At 34.4% G+C, this 15,774-nt stretch overlaps 2 protein-coding genes across 3 annotated transcripts; one reads left to right on the forward strand and one right to left on the reverse strand.

The window, feature by feature from the left end:
• Positions 1–8,247: 8,247 nt before the first annotated feature.
• LOC127151481 (uncharacterized) lies at positions 8,248–10,052 on the forward strand. The gene is made up of 5 exons (XM_051091417.1): positions 8,248–8,568; positions 8,657–8,722; positions 8,801–9,190; positions 9,278–9,373; positions 9,465–10,052. The coding sequence occupies exons 1-5, from the start codon at positions 8,266–8,268 to the stop codon at positions 10,008–10,010; spliced, it is 1,401 nt and encodes a 466-aa protein (XP_050947374.1). The 5' UTR covers positions 8,248–8,265; the 3' UTR covers positions 10,011–10,052.
• Positions 10,053–10,590: 538 nt separating this feature from the next.
• LOC127151482 (uncharacterized) lies at positions 10,591–14,472 on the reverse strand. Of its 2 annotated transcripts, XM_051091418.1 has the most exons (9): positions 14,331–14,472; positions 13,465–14,161; positions 13,239–13,385; positions 12,741–13,172; positions 12,416–12,543; positions 12,099–12,324; positions 11,618–12,025; positions 11,321–11,416; positions 10,591–11,233 (listed from the first exon to the last, which is right to left on the reverse strand). In XM_051091418.1, the coding sequence occupies exons 2-9, from the start codon at positions 14,158–14,160 to the stop codon at positions 10,643–10,645; spliced, it is 2,724 nt and encodes a 907-aa protein (XP_050947375.1). In that variant the 5' UTR covers position 14,161; positions 14,331–14,472; the 3' UTR covers positions 10,591–10,642. The 2 variants fall into 2 exon arrangements, with proteins under 2 accessions (XP_050947375.1, XP_050947376.1); XM_051091419.1 differs by lacking the exon at positions 14,331–14,472 and having other exon boundaries at positions 11,618–12,007; positions 13,465–14,162.
• Positions 14,473–15,774: the final 1,302 nt, after the last annotated feature.

Genomic DNA, 15,774 nt, shown 5'->3' on the forward strand with positions numbered 1-15,774 from the left:
GTTTTTTTTAAAGATTAATTAAGAAAAAAAATAATGACATTCTGTTTTTTTTTTTAGCGTTAAAAAAAAATTCAAGCCTTATCAAAAAAAATTTCAAGCCTTATCCCCCACATATCCTCCTCATAATTAAACCTAAAAAAAAACCTCAAATCTTGAAAAAAAATTCTCCAATTTTCTTTTCTCATCTATAAAAAAAGAATGTTTAAATTTTATCCCAAATCATAAATGGATTTGAAATGAAGTAAAAAAAAATGGCAAACTTTTCAAATTTTAAGTTAGGGGGCAATTCGCTAAAAATTCAAATTAAGAGAATATGAAAAAAAAAAACTTTGACTTAAATCCATATTTTGATGAATTGGCAATATTCCAATTTTATAAATGTTAAGTCTCAATTCTTCCATTAAATTCATTGGTAAAAAAAATTCAATTTCATTCAAGTTTATTTTTTGCTATATTCTAAAATAAATAAATAAATTGTGAATTAAAATCAAAATTCACTACAAATTTGATATTGGATTGTATCCAAACTTAATTTTGATCAAACTTATGTCCAAACGCATAGTTTGATTAATTCGACATATTAACTGGAGCAAAAGTTAAGAACAAGATCACTTGTATTTTTTGTTTCAGCTTATCATTTTCGAGATTCATCCACCCATATACGTGTACAAATCTCGAAAAGGGGGCATTTGTTGATCAGGAAATTTTGACCAATTAAATCATGCCACGTCATCACGGCAAAATTGAGATAATTATAATTTGATTGGATTTGGGTAGTCAAGTTTTCTCATATCCAACCTAGTTCAAGCCCCTAAAAAATTGGGCCAAAGAAATACTGGACCCGAGCTTGCGCAAATAAGTAGGCCAAGTTCGAGCCCACCGAGCAAATGGATCCAAGCCCAAACCCACCGAGCAAATGAGTTTGAGCCCAAGCCTATCAAGAAAACAGGCCCAAGCTCAAGCCCAACAAGCAGATAGGCCCAAGCCCAAACCTAACAAGCAGATGGGCCCAGGACTAAGCCCGCCCAACAAGCAAATGACTCAAGCTCATCTAAAGCCCATTTAGAGTCTCTATAAATAGAGACCTTCTCATTCATTTTGATTGAAAAGAAGAATCGAAGCTCTGAAGAATTGAATACTAAAACTTCTAAAGACTCTCAAGACGTGCAAGTTATCATCAACCTCGAAATCATCCTTCTGAAAGATCGAAGACTTGGAAGATCAAACTTTCCTTGAATTTCAGAAGATTGAAGCTTGAATTGACTTGTAACTACAACTTCTTGAAGATCGAAGACCACGAAGTTCTAAATTTTATTTTTTGTATTCGAGAGAAAGAATCAAAGGAGTAAATATTAGAGATTGTATCCACAATACATAAATCAATACAAAGTTCGATTCGACGAATTAAATTTCTCCTGAAATCTCGTGTGAACAGATTGAATCTTTAGTTTTTTACGACACCACATTTTTTTTTTTTTGAAATTTTATATTTTTCAAAGTTGTAGATCTGCCACGTTATATATATCAACCATTCTTGAACCTTAATTACTTGAACAATTTTGTTTGCACATCAGCTCTAAAATTTTGGATTCTATTATTTTTGTTGGGTTTTCTAACAATATATTAAAAGTGCAATTGTCTAACATAAAAAAGATTTAGGAAAATATGAGCTTGTTCTATACCGAAAAAGTTTAGGAAAATTATTCGATATAAAAGGAGCCTATGCACTTGATTTTTCAATCGTCCCCATTAAAAGCATTTTGTTTTTTAATGTGGTAACTCTAATTAAATTCAGGTATATTTTTAGTTGGAGAGTGAGTAAAAGGTGAGAATGGCAAAAACTTTGAGAGTGTTCTTGTAATGGAGGTCAAGAAAGAATTATTTGTGATTGTAGCGATTTTTTACCTAATAGGTTTCTTTCTTGTTGGTTTTTCTTCTTCGAACTGGAAGCTTTCTTTAATTTCTCTATTGTTTTTTTAATAAGATTGGGAGGTTTTATCCCAACAAATTTGACTCACCATTTCACTAAATGCTTCAATTTAATTTCTAAATATTGAAAAACTAAAATTTAAAGTCTATTTGATATCTATTTGATGTTTTGTTATTTGGTAACTAAAATTTAGAATATTCAATCACAATCGAAGCTTTATATGTTTTGTTAGAGTATACTAATTTCATAAAAAAAATTCCATTACAGGTCTTTTAAAAAACCAAATCAAAATTTGAAAATTTTAAGATTAAAAATCACTTTTGGTCTATAAACTTTTATGGAAATAACAATCTAGTCCTTGATTTCTATTTGTAACGATAAGTCTTTTAACTTTCAATTTTATAACAATTTAGTCATCTAACTTTACAATGTAATAATCGGGTTGAAATCAAAATTTTGTAACAATTTTAAAATTTGATGATTTTTTTCTGTTGGAAATTAAATTGTTACAAACTTCAAAATACAAAGACTAAATTATTGTTTACCAAAGTTTATGAACTAAACTAGTACAAAATAAAAAATATAGAAATTAAAATCATTACAAACTAGAGTTAGGGGACTAAATTGTTACTTTTATCGAAGTTTGAGAATAAAAATAGTTTTTAACTGAACTATAAAAAGTTTTTAAAAATAAGCTTTTGTTTTTAAATTTTGATTAAAAATCCAATCATTGCAAAAAATATAACAAAGCAGCAAAATATTGACACTGTATAAAACAATTCCAAAAATGAAAAAAGCCCACAAGTCTACAACAAAAAATACCAAAAATGTCCCGTTAACCACGCCATCAACAAAGCACGTAATATATTTGGCACACGATTATTTAAATTTGGCTATTGTCTGGTACATGATTCTTTAGATTTGGTCGTTTAGATTTGGATAGACATTTATCTAAACGATTTATTTTTTCAATTCTATCGTTTAATTTGGTTACATGATCGTTTAGATTTGAGCTAAACAATTTTTTTCAAGATACTTTTGGTACACGATCGTTTACATTTGTTTACACGATTGTTTATTTTTCAAGATTTTTTTGGTATACGATGGTTTAGATTTAGCTAAACGATTTTTTAAAATTCTTTTTGTACACGATCGTTTAGATTTATCTACACGTTCGTTTATTTTTTTTTACACAATCATTTAGATTTGGCTACTCCAATCTTGTAACGCCCCAAAATTTGATTAGTTATCTTAAGATTAATTTTGAATTTTGGGTGTTATTTAATTTTTTTTCTTGAAGTAATTGGTTTGGGGGAAGTAGAAATTTTAGATATTTTGGAGAAATATCTAATTGGTTAATTAAGTTGGGTTGATTTAATTCTGTTTAGGTGTATTATTGGATTTAAGGATTTATTAATTGTATTATGAAAATAATATTATTATTTATGAAAAGATATCTATAGGAGATAAAGGTGATTGGTTGGTTGAGGAGAGAGAATGTTTGTTTTGGTTGGATTAAAATAGGAAAAGGAAAGGGAAATAATGTTTTTTTATTATTTATTTAAATAGGGTATTGGGATGTGAGCATTTAATGCTCTATCATCTTCTTCACAAAGGAAGAGAAGAGAGGAAAACCCTAACTCTAATCCACCCCGCCGCTGCCGCTCCGTCGCTCTCACTTTGCCACTGCCTTATTCGTCTGATCGCCGCGGGGAGTGGATCTCAAGTCGTCACATTCATCTCCTCCATCACCAATCATCGGCCGTCGCTGCTGTCTCATCGTGGAACCCAAGTCGAGCCTTGTTATAGCAGTCGTCCGCTCGAGCCTTCCTTCAGCCGTCGTCGAGCCGTCGTCGCCAGCCATTAGAGCTCTACCAGTTGCGAGCCGCGTCGGAAGTCGTTGAAAAGTTAAGCTACATACGTGTTTCAAGCCGGTCGTTCCTCCAAGTCGTGCATGCCCGTAGAGTCGAGCAGTATCTCCCAGCGCCCAGCCAACTTGCTCCTTCCAACCGCCCGAGTTGGGTTTCTCCAAGCCGATCCGTGTAAGATTTAGCTGAGTCGCCCATCCGTGAGCCATTTCTACCACCTAGCCGAGCCACCAAGCTATTTTTTAGCCATTTAGCCTATTTTTGACATTTTTCACCTATTTTTGGTATGTTTTGTTTGAGTTTTGGTTAATTCCCAACAAATCATAGTTTTTGGACCCTAAATAATTTAATTTTGGATTAACTTAAATTATTTCTCGTAAAGGACAGTTTGGACCAAGTGAATTTGAAGCGTGGGATTTCTCCAGTTAAGGGCTAATTTGTTGCAACCTCGACCTCGGGTAAGTTATTTCGACTGAATTCTTGGGTCCTTAGTCGTTTGATGGTTAAGTTATGTAAATTAGTGTTTTCTAATTATTAGGACTTTGTTGCTTGGGAAGTGTGTTATTTTGCTGTAGATTTCGACCGAGCTAATCTCCAGGTAAGAGATTCTACTACTAGACCCTCGAGTCTAATTTAAAGAAACCGCACATATGAATGGTTATGATTGTGTAGTCCAACGGGACCACCAGTCTGACATTGACATTGACATAGACATAATTTGAGCGATTCGACGGGATCACTCACACTTATGACTGCTTGTCCTTATGGGATCACATACCAATCTGACATCGACATTAACACAGACATGATCTAAGTGATTCGACGGAATCACTCACAGCTCGATCGTCTTAAGTGTTCCTTTGGGTTCATCAAAGACCAGCTTGTCCCTACGGGATCACAGATTGCACGTGTTAGGAAACGTGTCAGTTCAGGGGTACCACTCTTCAGAACTCTAATAGGAAGCTAACAGACACCTAGCGAGACTAGTAGTGGGTCCCTTACTGAGTGTATTTTTATACTCACTCTTTCTATTTCTACTTTTTCAGGCAGAGGTATAGGTAAAAGCAAAGGCAAGCTGGCGAATGACCAGAAGTGACCGTGGCAAGCCATAGGGACATGTTTGCTTCCGCTTACGTCATATGTCAAATTTAGAGTTGATATTTACTTTCATTTTATTCTATTTTATTTATTTCCTTGTTTTTCTTTCCCTTATAAACTAGTACAGCCCGAGATAGGATTTTGTTTTAATTTTACTTTCGTACATTCTATTTATGATTTTAACAACAATTCGCAGTTTTGGTTTTATTTTCTATTTACTTTAAATAAATTTTATTTCTTTTCTTTTAAAGCAAAGTCCTCAACTTAGTATAAGGAGCGGGTCTTTAATGTAACGTCACAAACTAAACTACTAATTTTAATTTTAATTGTCTTAAGTTTAACTTTGGTTATGTCAAAAAATTTTGGTGTTACTTAAAATTAATTGTTGAAATTATTTGACTTTGTAGAAATTAGAATTAATTAGATATTTTTGCAAAATATTTAATTAATTATTTGAAATTTGGAAGTTTTAGTGGAAATATTTGGTTTAAGTGAACTGTGATTGGTGGATTTATATTTGGTGAAGTTGAGGAAATTATAATTAATTAATTATATATATATATATATAGGGAAACTTTCCTAAATATAACAAACTGGTAAATATTTATGGCCAATGTAACAAAGTCCATAAAGTTAGTCATTTATTTAAATATTTCAGGTTTGCTCTTCCATCTTTTTCACCTATCTGGGAGTTTTTTATCATCTTCCTCTGTACTCTTCTTTTTTAGCTGCGATTTCTTCCGTTTTTTATTTATTTTTTAGATTTGGGTAACCAAATCTATTTCTTTATATCGTATTTCCTGTTTTTCTCTCTCTTTTTAGATGTGTGCATGTCTTTCTTCCTCTTTTTTTTTCCATTCACTGCATGCATCGTATCGTCTTTCTTCTTTTCTTTTTTTACGTTTCGATTAGGTAACCAAATCTGATGGTGTATAAGAATCTTGAAAAAATTGGTTAGACATTTAAATTAGGGTAACCAAAATTAAAAGATTGTGTATAAAGAATATTGAAAAATCGTTTATACCAAATTTTGAATAAAAAAATCATTGAAATCTAAACAATCGTGTAACCAAATCTAAACGATCGTATACCAAATTTTGAACCCAAATCTAAACGATCGTGTAGCCAAATCTAAATGATCGTATACCAAATTTTGAAAAAAAAATCGTTTAGATTTCGAACCCCAAATCTAAATGATCTGTAGCCAAATCTAAAGGATCATGTAGTTAAATCTAAACGAACGTGTAACCCAATTAATTAAACGATCATGTAACAAATTAAATGATAGAATTGGAAAAGCAAATCTAAACGATCGTGTACCAAATCGTGTTACCAAATATATTACGCGCATTGTTGACGGGACATTTTTGGTATTTTACATGTTAGGCCTTTAGGCTTTTTTCATTTTTGAACTTGTTCTATACAGTATAAATACTTTGTCGCTTTTTTATATTTTTGAAAAGACCCCATATATATAATGTATACATACTTTGTTCTATGTATGTATATATGTATATATTGTATGTATGTATATATGTATATATTGTATGTATGTATGTATGTATGTATGTATATAATTAATTAAATTGTGAATAAGATAAGGATAATTATATTATCGAGAATAATATAATTTTTTTAGAAAAGATATAGTTATTTTTTGGAGAAGAATAAAAGAAGATAAATGGGAAATTGCCAAAAATAGGTTAAAAAAAGAGATTTAAATGAATTTTGGGACAAGTTTTCAAAAGAAAGACTTTTAGGACAATTTGGGTGTGAATAGACAAAAATGCCCTTCATTAAATTTCTATCGCTCTCTATTGATTGTTTCGCCTACCCACGTTCGCTTTCCCTTCTCTTTCGCATAGAACACCTGAAGTAAAAAAAAAAAAACATCTCCTTTCTTTGGCTTTTCAAATTTCCCGCTCTGCTCTTCGAAGATACTCCGACTGTTCGTCTGTCGTCGGTCCTCCAGTGCATTTCGTCGCTTCTCCTTTTCGAACCTAAGAATCAACTTTGAGCGTGTTCTCTTATTTCAGTGAGTTTTATCTGTAACCCATTTTCAATATATTTGCTTTTTCTTGGCTTGAATCATGACATCGACTTCAACATCGACCGACGGACCCTTCTACAAGATTAATCCTTCCCATCATTTTTATTCCCTAGTAAGCTGTTTGTCTCATTTGGAAAAGACAACACATAATATTAAGGCCAAACTCAAACCCGATCAATTAGCCTTATTTAGGAAAACAAAGTTTGGGCACTTTTTGGACCTAAATATTGTCTTCAATGGGCCACTCATCCACTACTTACTGTTAAGGGAGGTGGAAGATGAAGGAAAGGATTCTATAAGTTTCCTACTAGGGGGCGTTGTTTGTACTTTCGGTAGGAGAGAGTTTAACATCGTAACTGGACTATGGGGTCCTAAAGAGGACTATATTCAGTTGGGTGGGAACAGTCGACTGTTGGAGAAGTTTTTCAAAGACAAGGACTGTGTTTACGTTAGCGACTTAGAAGATATATTTTTGGAATACGAGGGTGATGACGATGATATCGTCAAATTAGCTTTAGTCTACTTTATAGAGATATCTTTGTTGGGAAAAGATAGGCGAACCAAAGTGGACATTGGTTTTTTGAAGATTGCTGATGATTGGAATTCATTTAATAATTATGATTGGGGTCGGATTGTTTTTGTACGCACGCTAAGTGCATTGAAAAGAGCCTTGGACAAGCAATATGCCAAGGGAAAGAAGAAATCAACACAGACAAAAAAATATACTATCAATGGATTTCCGCATGCATTACAGGTATTTGACTTCTTACTTCTTACTTCAAAACTTTAAAAAGATCGTTTAGTTATTTGAAACGATCGTTTAGTTATTTGAAACGATCGTTTAGTTATTTTAAACGATCGTTTAGTTATTTTAAACGATCGTTTAGTTATTTTAAACGATCGTTTAGTTATTTTAACGATCGTTTAGTTCTTTTTAACGATCGTTTAGTTATGTTAAATGATCGTATAGTTGTTTTGAAACGATTGTATAACCACTTGTTTATATATCTATATATATCTTGTGGCACTTTCTAAACTTGTTTGTCAAATGTGGAATAGGTTTGGGCATATGAGTCTATACCAACCATCATTGGATGTGGTGTAGATAAAGTAAACGATCATGCCATACCACGAATGCTGAGGTGGGTGTGCCAACAATCACCAAAGTCCCAAACTATAAGCCAGGTGTTTGACTCGCCAATGGTAAGTAGCAAGCAATAGTAACTTACTTAAGGATCGCGTGATTTTGTGCTTATTTCTTTGTCCTAAATACATTTGCCTTTTTCTATTTGCAGTTTATAATTAAGGCGGTCATTGAGATGACACCTGAAGAGGAGCAATTGAAAATTGCTTCAGGTGAACTTTTTGAAAACTTCCGCTCATCTACCATTATTCAGTCGAAGAATGGTGGTTCAAAAAGAGTACGAGAAGTTGTTAACGATGAAGATGAGTTGAAAAAGAGTAAGAAACAGAAGTCCAAGATTAAGATGAAAAAGGCTATTCGAAATCTCCAAGATCGAGTAGCGGTTGTTGAAGGCCAACTTAATACTATAAAATCCGATATTGACGAATTGAAGGGCCTGATGTCAACCATATTGAAGCACATTGGACTTCAAAGAAAGGTTAGGAATGAAACTGTTAAGTGTATTCACGTTAGTTGTTTCATATTTGGTAACCATGTTCTCGCTAATTCATTTTGAGGTTCCATAGGGTGACGAAGGGGACCACAAGGTGTCCGAAGGCTTGGAGGATGAACACATTGAAGTTAAAAAGAAGGTTTGGTTCCATGTTCATGCTAATATTGATGTTTAATTTCTATCATTATATACACTAATGCATTATGAGCTTCCATAGGGTGACGAAGATGTGTTGGAGAAGAAGGTTGATATTGGTTTAGAGGAGCCAATAGATGTCGTTGACGATGAGGACGTCATAGAGATAGAACCATTTCTCACTCAACGACCACACGTTCGGCCCGCCCGTAGGAAGCGTGCAAGTGTTTACCTATCAACCCCATTCACAACTCTACCTAAACGGTCTCTGACATCAACCACCAGCACCTCTGAGTCTGAAGCAATTGTTTATGATCCTATGCACAAAATACTTGACGTCCATTTAGATAGACTTCGAGCGTGGATTACAGACAAGCGTACAGACGATGAGCTGCGTGAAACCTTTCATGGGAAAAAATCGAAGGCTTTTTTCAGAGACTTGTTTATGTGTCGCCGGTGGTTGTCGGATGAGGTATGGGATTATCTTATCATTTATGCAATTATAATTTTATCATTGTTATGGTTCTATACATTTACTGCTTACTTTTGTTTGTATTAGCATTTGGATGCACTTTTTCTTTTCATTCGCTTGAAGATTAAGGCAGCCGGGATACCTTCTTCTCAGAACTTCACAACTGCGGACACAATCTTTATGGTTTGTAATCGTCTCGTTACTTTATGTATGTATTTGCGTTTGATATTTGTCTTTCGGTCTGATATTTGCGTTTGTATGTTTTTCTTTGCAGCGCATTTTAGTTTCGAAGTGGCCCCTATACAAAGAATGTATTAAAGAGAATCGCCCGTTTGACTGGGACGAAGAGTATAGGTTGGTTGACTATGTTGTCGGGTCAAAAGTGGACTTCCAAGATCCTTGGGCAAGTGTTGATTACGTTTACTCTCCATTCAATGTCCATGGCAACCATTGGGTTCTATTATGCTTGGATTTGGTAAGTTGTCAAGTGAAGGTATGGGATTCGCTTCCGTCACTTACAACTGCCGAAGAGATGACAAACATATTACTGCCCATTCGACAGTTGGTGCCAAAGTTGTTAGATAGTACTGGCTTCTTTGATAGGAGAGGTAGATCATCGACATACAAGGAACCTTGGCCAGTTGTCATTGTTGACCCAATTCCACTTCAACGAAATAATTGTGATTGTGGCGTATTCGCAATTAAGTATTTTGAGTACATAGCTGCTGGTGTTGGTTTAGATACATTATGTCAAGAAAACATGTCATACTTTAGAAAACAATTAGCATTTCAAGTATGGACCAACACTCCTATGTATTGAAATATTAACATAAATCACAAGTATCAATTGGCTGTTCTATTATTGTGTATGTTGCATTTCAATTAGTAGTATCGATTATTCTCTATGTTGCAAAACTACTTGTAGCTAAACGATCGCTGAATTTTTTTATGATTTTAAGAATATCGTTTAGACTTTACCAAACGATCGTTTAGACTGTACCAAACGATCGTTTAGACTTTACCAAACGATCGTTTAGACTTTACTAAACGATCGCTTAATATTTTGACGTTTATTAAGAAGATCGTTTAGACATAGTTTATTAAGAAGATCGTTTACACTTACCGAACGATCGTTTAGACTTTACCAAACGATCGTTTAGACTTTACTAAACGATCGCTTAATATTTTGACATTTATTAAGAAGATCGTTTAGACATCGTTTATTAAGAAGATCGTTTATACATATGTGCGCGATGAGTATTTCTCTACACGAATATTTTGTGATATGTATCTAAACGAATACAAATATTAACTCAAATATTCTTTCTCAATTTTGGTCGCGTTTAATTGAAAATATCACAAAGTATTTATTTTATAACAAAGTTTAAAATTATAATATGTTATTCTCTCTATAAAAATTACATAAAAAAATTATATAAACGAATACAAATATTAACAAAAGTATTTATTGGCCCAAAGTTCCAGCACATATTGTTGTCTAAACAGTTTCATGTTTGGCACAGTTAGACAACCAAGGTCACTAGCAGTTACAAGGCATTCAACAAATTTGGTACAGAAAATTCCACAATCCAATGAACGCCCTTTCTGTAATGTGGCCTTCGATCTGCGTATTGGCCAAGGGCCATATGTGAAACGATCTGAATGGAGGTTGACTCCAATTGCAATCGCGAGTGAGGCAATGCATCGTGCAGGCATTTGAAGAGCTTCATCAACAAGTTTCTGCTCAACATAATTTGGCATTGAGTCGAACACGTAGATCCTGCATTTTCTCATATCAGCTGCAATAGCCAACCAGTGTTCTTTTATGTTGATGCAGGTAATCACGTAGTTGACATCTCCCCACCCTGGTATGTCGTTGTAATCACCAACAGCAGTGTTGAAATAGTATTCGACATCTTTTTCTGTCCATATACTTAGGTGTGCTGTTGGGTCTGTCCATTCAGCTTTCTTATTATCTGGTGTCACCAGATGAGTATCAAAAATGTGGTTCCAAACAATGCAGTCTGGTTTATTGATTCCAGTCTTCAAGAACAAGTCAAAATTTAATCAGAATATAATGATGCAGTTTAACTTGTATACAAAAAAAAAAATTAAAGAATAACAACTTACCAGAAAAGAGGAATGTAATATTCTAAAAGAACGCTTGCAATGGTGCTTGAGATGCAACATTTTATTCTGCAAGTGGGCGAATAGCAGATCCAATGTCTACAAAGAAAAAATAAACGATCGTTTAATGAATGAAAGGAGAGGATAAGCGATCGCATAAGAAATGTACATGTGATCGTTTACGTAGTAAGCGATCGTGTAATATTAACTTAACGATCGTTTAGTTAATAGAAGCGATCGTTTAGTTAATAGAAGCGATCGTATATCAAATATAAGCGATCGTTTGGGAAGAGTACTTACGTCTCCATGTACCCATGTGTTTTCTTCAAGCTGTCTGAAAAAGTCTTTCTTTCTGGTTGTGGAGACTACTTTCCTTTCTTCATGGGTTGTTTTTCTTGATTTTTTCCATTGCAAGTATTCCTTCCATAATTTTGGATCCACTTTCCACATCGGATTATATGGATCTACTTCTCTGATTTCCACATCTGGGACAGGTGTTGTAGATACTGATATGATCTGAGCAGATGTTGTGGGTGGATTACCTTGTTCATCTTCATGTTGCACCTCTTTATTTGCTATTTTACATAGCTTTCTTCTCTTTATTGGTTTTTCTTCCACATCTTTATCAGGCACAGTTACTGGTTCTTTTTCAACCAAAGTAACTGCTTCATCATTTTTTTTCATCTCAACCTGTTTTTTTGTTGTTTCCTGCAATGTAATCGTATTAAACAAGTAACAAACTATTCATTCAAACGACTACAAATTTGTTGTGTATACATACCAGTTGAGATTCTTCATTTACAATTTGTACAGTTTGATCCATTGGAGCCAATTCACAAAGTGCAAGAGGTTGGCTCACATATGGAAGGGTAGTAATCATCTGTGGCAGGTCTGATTCTTTCTGAATTTGATGACTTAGACTATCCGATATATCTCTTATAGTCATTAGCAAGTCTGCATCCCTACCGTCTATGCTTATATCACTACCACGTTCCTCTTCATGTTCCCTAAACAAAATGAGAAGAAACATGAGAATAAGAAAAAAAAATACAATTGTTAGGTATTTATAAACTAGTAAACAATGAATGAAATGTTAACCTTTGGGTTTCCTCTTGACGTTCAGTATGTTGTTCTTCAGTAGGTTGTTGTTGAGTATGTTGTTCTTGAACAACATACTCATTGTCATTCTGATCAGTATGATCATTCCCTTGATTTTCAGTTTGATTCTAACAAACAAATAAAAACGAACATAAAATTAAAAAAATAATGTATTGTTAAACCATCGTGTATATAAAAGTAAACGATCGCGTAACTTTGATAAACGATCGTCTATCGAAGTTAAACGATCGAGTAACTTTGATAAACGATCGTCTATCAAAGTTATACGATCGTTTATCTAATGTATGATGAAAACAAATTTTACCTGGACCAATCTCTCCAGCATCTGCTTCATTTCATACAGCTCCAATGACTGCTTTGTGATTGTGTCATCCATCCTACAGACTATAGAAGTCAGTGTGGATAAATCCTTACGAACTTCTTTTATTTCCTTCTTCAGTTTCTTGTAGGATTTTGAATGACTTCGTTCTTCTTTGTCATTGGACTTCTTTGATCTGAAATGTTTCTTCTTGGTGATTGGATGCATTTCAGACTCCTCAGCCACTGTTTGACTTTGTTCCCTTTGGGGTGAGAGTTGTTCTCTTTGTGGAGATGAGTCTGATTGCTCCAATGATTTGTTGTTCATTGCTCCAATGGATTCATCCTCCTCCATTTGCATGTTATCATCCCCTCGAATTCGACTCTCCATGAAAGCCTTCTCTTGGGTTGACATCTTGAGTTTAGGTTGAACAACAGTCTGCAATGTAATTGTATTATTGGATTGTGTAATTATATTAAACGATGACTGACAGGTTTTACTTACATTTTTGTTGTCGAATATGTTATTCTGCAGCATTTTGTAAGATGGAGCTTGTGTACAATTCCATCTCAATATCCTTGGGATTAATCCCTTACTGTTTCTTGTGGCCAGGTGCTCATTTGCGGTTGAGAGTACTTCATAAGCCCACACCTACAACATTTAAACAAATATGTTAAACTTTGATGTTCAATTGGCATTTACTTAAAGTGTATGAAGAAATAAAAATCACCTGAAAAGCAAGGACGTAGCCTTTGATGTTATAGTATGACACTGCTTTGGAACTTCGTGTCTTCTTCAGCTCGTATGCTTCTTTTTTGCCTTGGAGACTTGTCTTTAAACTGTTGAGCAGACGAGTGTAGAAGAAAGTTGACCAATCGAAGCTTTTAAATGCTTCTTCATCATCAACTCTTCCCAAAATGTCCATGTCAAACTGTGTTTTCTTATCCTTCCCGACCATCACAGTTTCTATAAAGACGGCCAAGGCGACCTTCACAGCATCGTCATCATTTGTAAACTCAAAATTCTTGAAAATTTCCTCAATTTCCAAGCATGTTATTACTTTCTTATTTTCTGATCCGAATAGAAGACTTTGCAGTCGCTTGCTATCGCAATCTTTCTCCAATGGATTGTTTGTTGGCCACAATCCAGTTATGATGTTGAATTCCTTTTGGGTAAAACGGACGTTCTTCCCTAAAACCGAGAAACAGATTCCATCTGCGTTACCGTCTTCAGGTATCTGCCTCAGCAAGAAATGATGGATCAACTGGCCGTTGAATACCATGTTCACATTCAGCAATGGACCAAAAATTGTTTTTTCGAACATTTGCAGCTGGTCCTTGGTCAGTTTATCCTTAATAAGACTGCCAATCTTGTGCACTTGGCATGACACAGTGGCAGGGAAATACTTTTCGCTAGGTACAGCCATCCTGAAATGAATATAATATATTGAAGACAGAAGTCGAACCCGAAACCCTAAACGCTTCACAATAATAATATAAGAACACAGTGATAGTTTTTGAAGACAGAAGTTGAAACGTTTGAAATATAAACAAAGGAAAAGTGTAACGTTATAGTAGGAAAAGTTCGGGAAAATACCTTTTAACGTTGACGAAAACTATGGACTGAGACAAAAATGGTCTGAGAGAACAATGGACTGAGAGAAAACGAAGGTGTGATCAGTGCGGTTGTGTATTGCGTAGTGACGAAAAACGAAAAGTGAGAAGGCGGAACGTATATATATATCGGTCGTTTTTACCAAAGGGGCAATATTGTAAATTCGCATACTTTTTTTGAAATGTTGAATCGCGGTTGTAAACAATTCGCGGGTGTCTTTCGTTGTTTCAAAAGATCGTTTAGTTTATGTAAACGATCGTTTAGTTTTTTATAGTCGATCGTTTAGTTAATTTCAAACGATCGATTGGTTGTTTTAAACGATCGTTTAGTTTTGTTCGACCAATCGTTTAGTTTTGTTTAACTGATCGTTTAGTTAATTTCAAGGTATCGATTGGTTGTTTTAAACGATCGTTTAGTTTTGTTTGACCAATCGTTTAGTTTTGTTTCACGGATCGTTTAGTTGTTTTCCAACGATCGATTGGTTGTTTTAAACGATCGTTTAGTTTTGTTCGACCAATCGATCGTTTAGTTTTGTTTAACCTATCGTTTAGTTGTTTTCAAACGATCGTTTGGTTGTTCTTAACCGATCGTTTAGTTATTTTTAAACGATCGTTTACATATTTTTAAACGAACATTTAGTTATTTTTAAACGATCATAAAACCAGTGTTTGTGTTCTTAAATGAATAAGTCAATCGTTATTTTCGTCTTCTTCATCCATTTGGACGCACAGAAAGTAAGAATGTTGGGACAAATCATTAAGAAAACACATCATTAACAAACATTCATTAATTAGTGTAATACTTGGTACATTGGTAGGGAAATTTCTAATCTTGTATGCTCGACTTGTCGGTATATGAAATTGGATTGGTACACGTTAATCTGTTGTGACCTATTTGTTTACACCGACCACACTTATGCAATTTCGGAGCTTCACCAACACTTGGAATCCTCTTTTTCTTCGGTCGACCAACTCTTTTGACTACTTTTGGAGGTAAAACAGTCATATGTACGTAGTCTTCGCTTGTCTTCCAATCTGACTGATTCCCAACTGGGTAGACGGCCTCCGCATATGCAGCCAACAAACATTCATTAGTGTAATAATTAGCACATAAACTATAAACATTTATATTACGAACCCGTGCTGCAGCAATGGCATGTGAGCATGGTAGTTGCTCAGCTTGAAACTCCTTGCAAGTGCATTCTTTAGTCTGAAGGTTTACGACCTCCTCCTTATCTAAATCTTTGACATGAAATTGGTAACAGTCAATTGGGTTGACCTTCATTGTCAAAGCTCCTTCTTGTTTCTTTTGAATAACTAACTCTGCCCATTTGGTCAATGTAGACGTCACTTTAATGCCTTCTTCTCGACGCTCCCAAAACCAACGTTGTAGCAAAGCTCGAACATTTTCAAGGAATGAAGCAATA

The sequence above is a fragment of the Cucumis melo genome, chromosome 10 (genome assembly GCF_025177605.1).
Source record: "Cucumis melo cultivar AY chromosome 10, USDA_Cmelo_AY_1.0, whole genome shotgun sequence".
Classification (NCBI taxonomy): Eukaryota; Viridiplantae; Streptophyta; class Magnoliopsida; order Cucurbitales; family Cucurbitaceae; genus Cucumis; species Cucumis melo.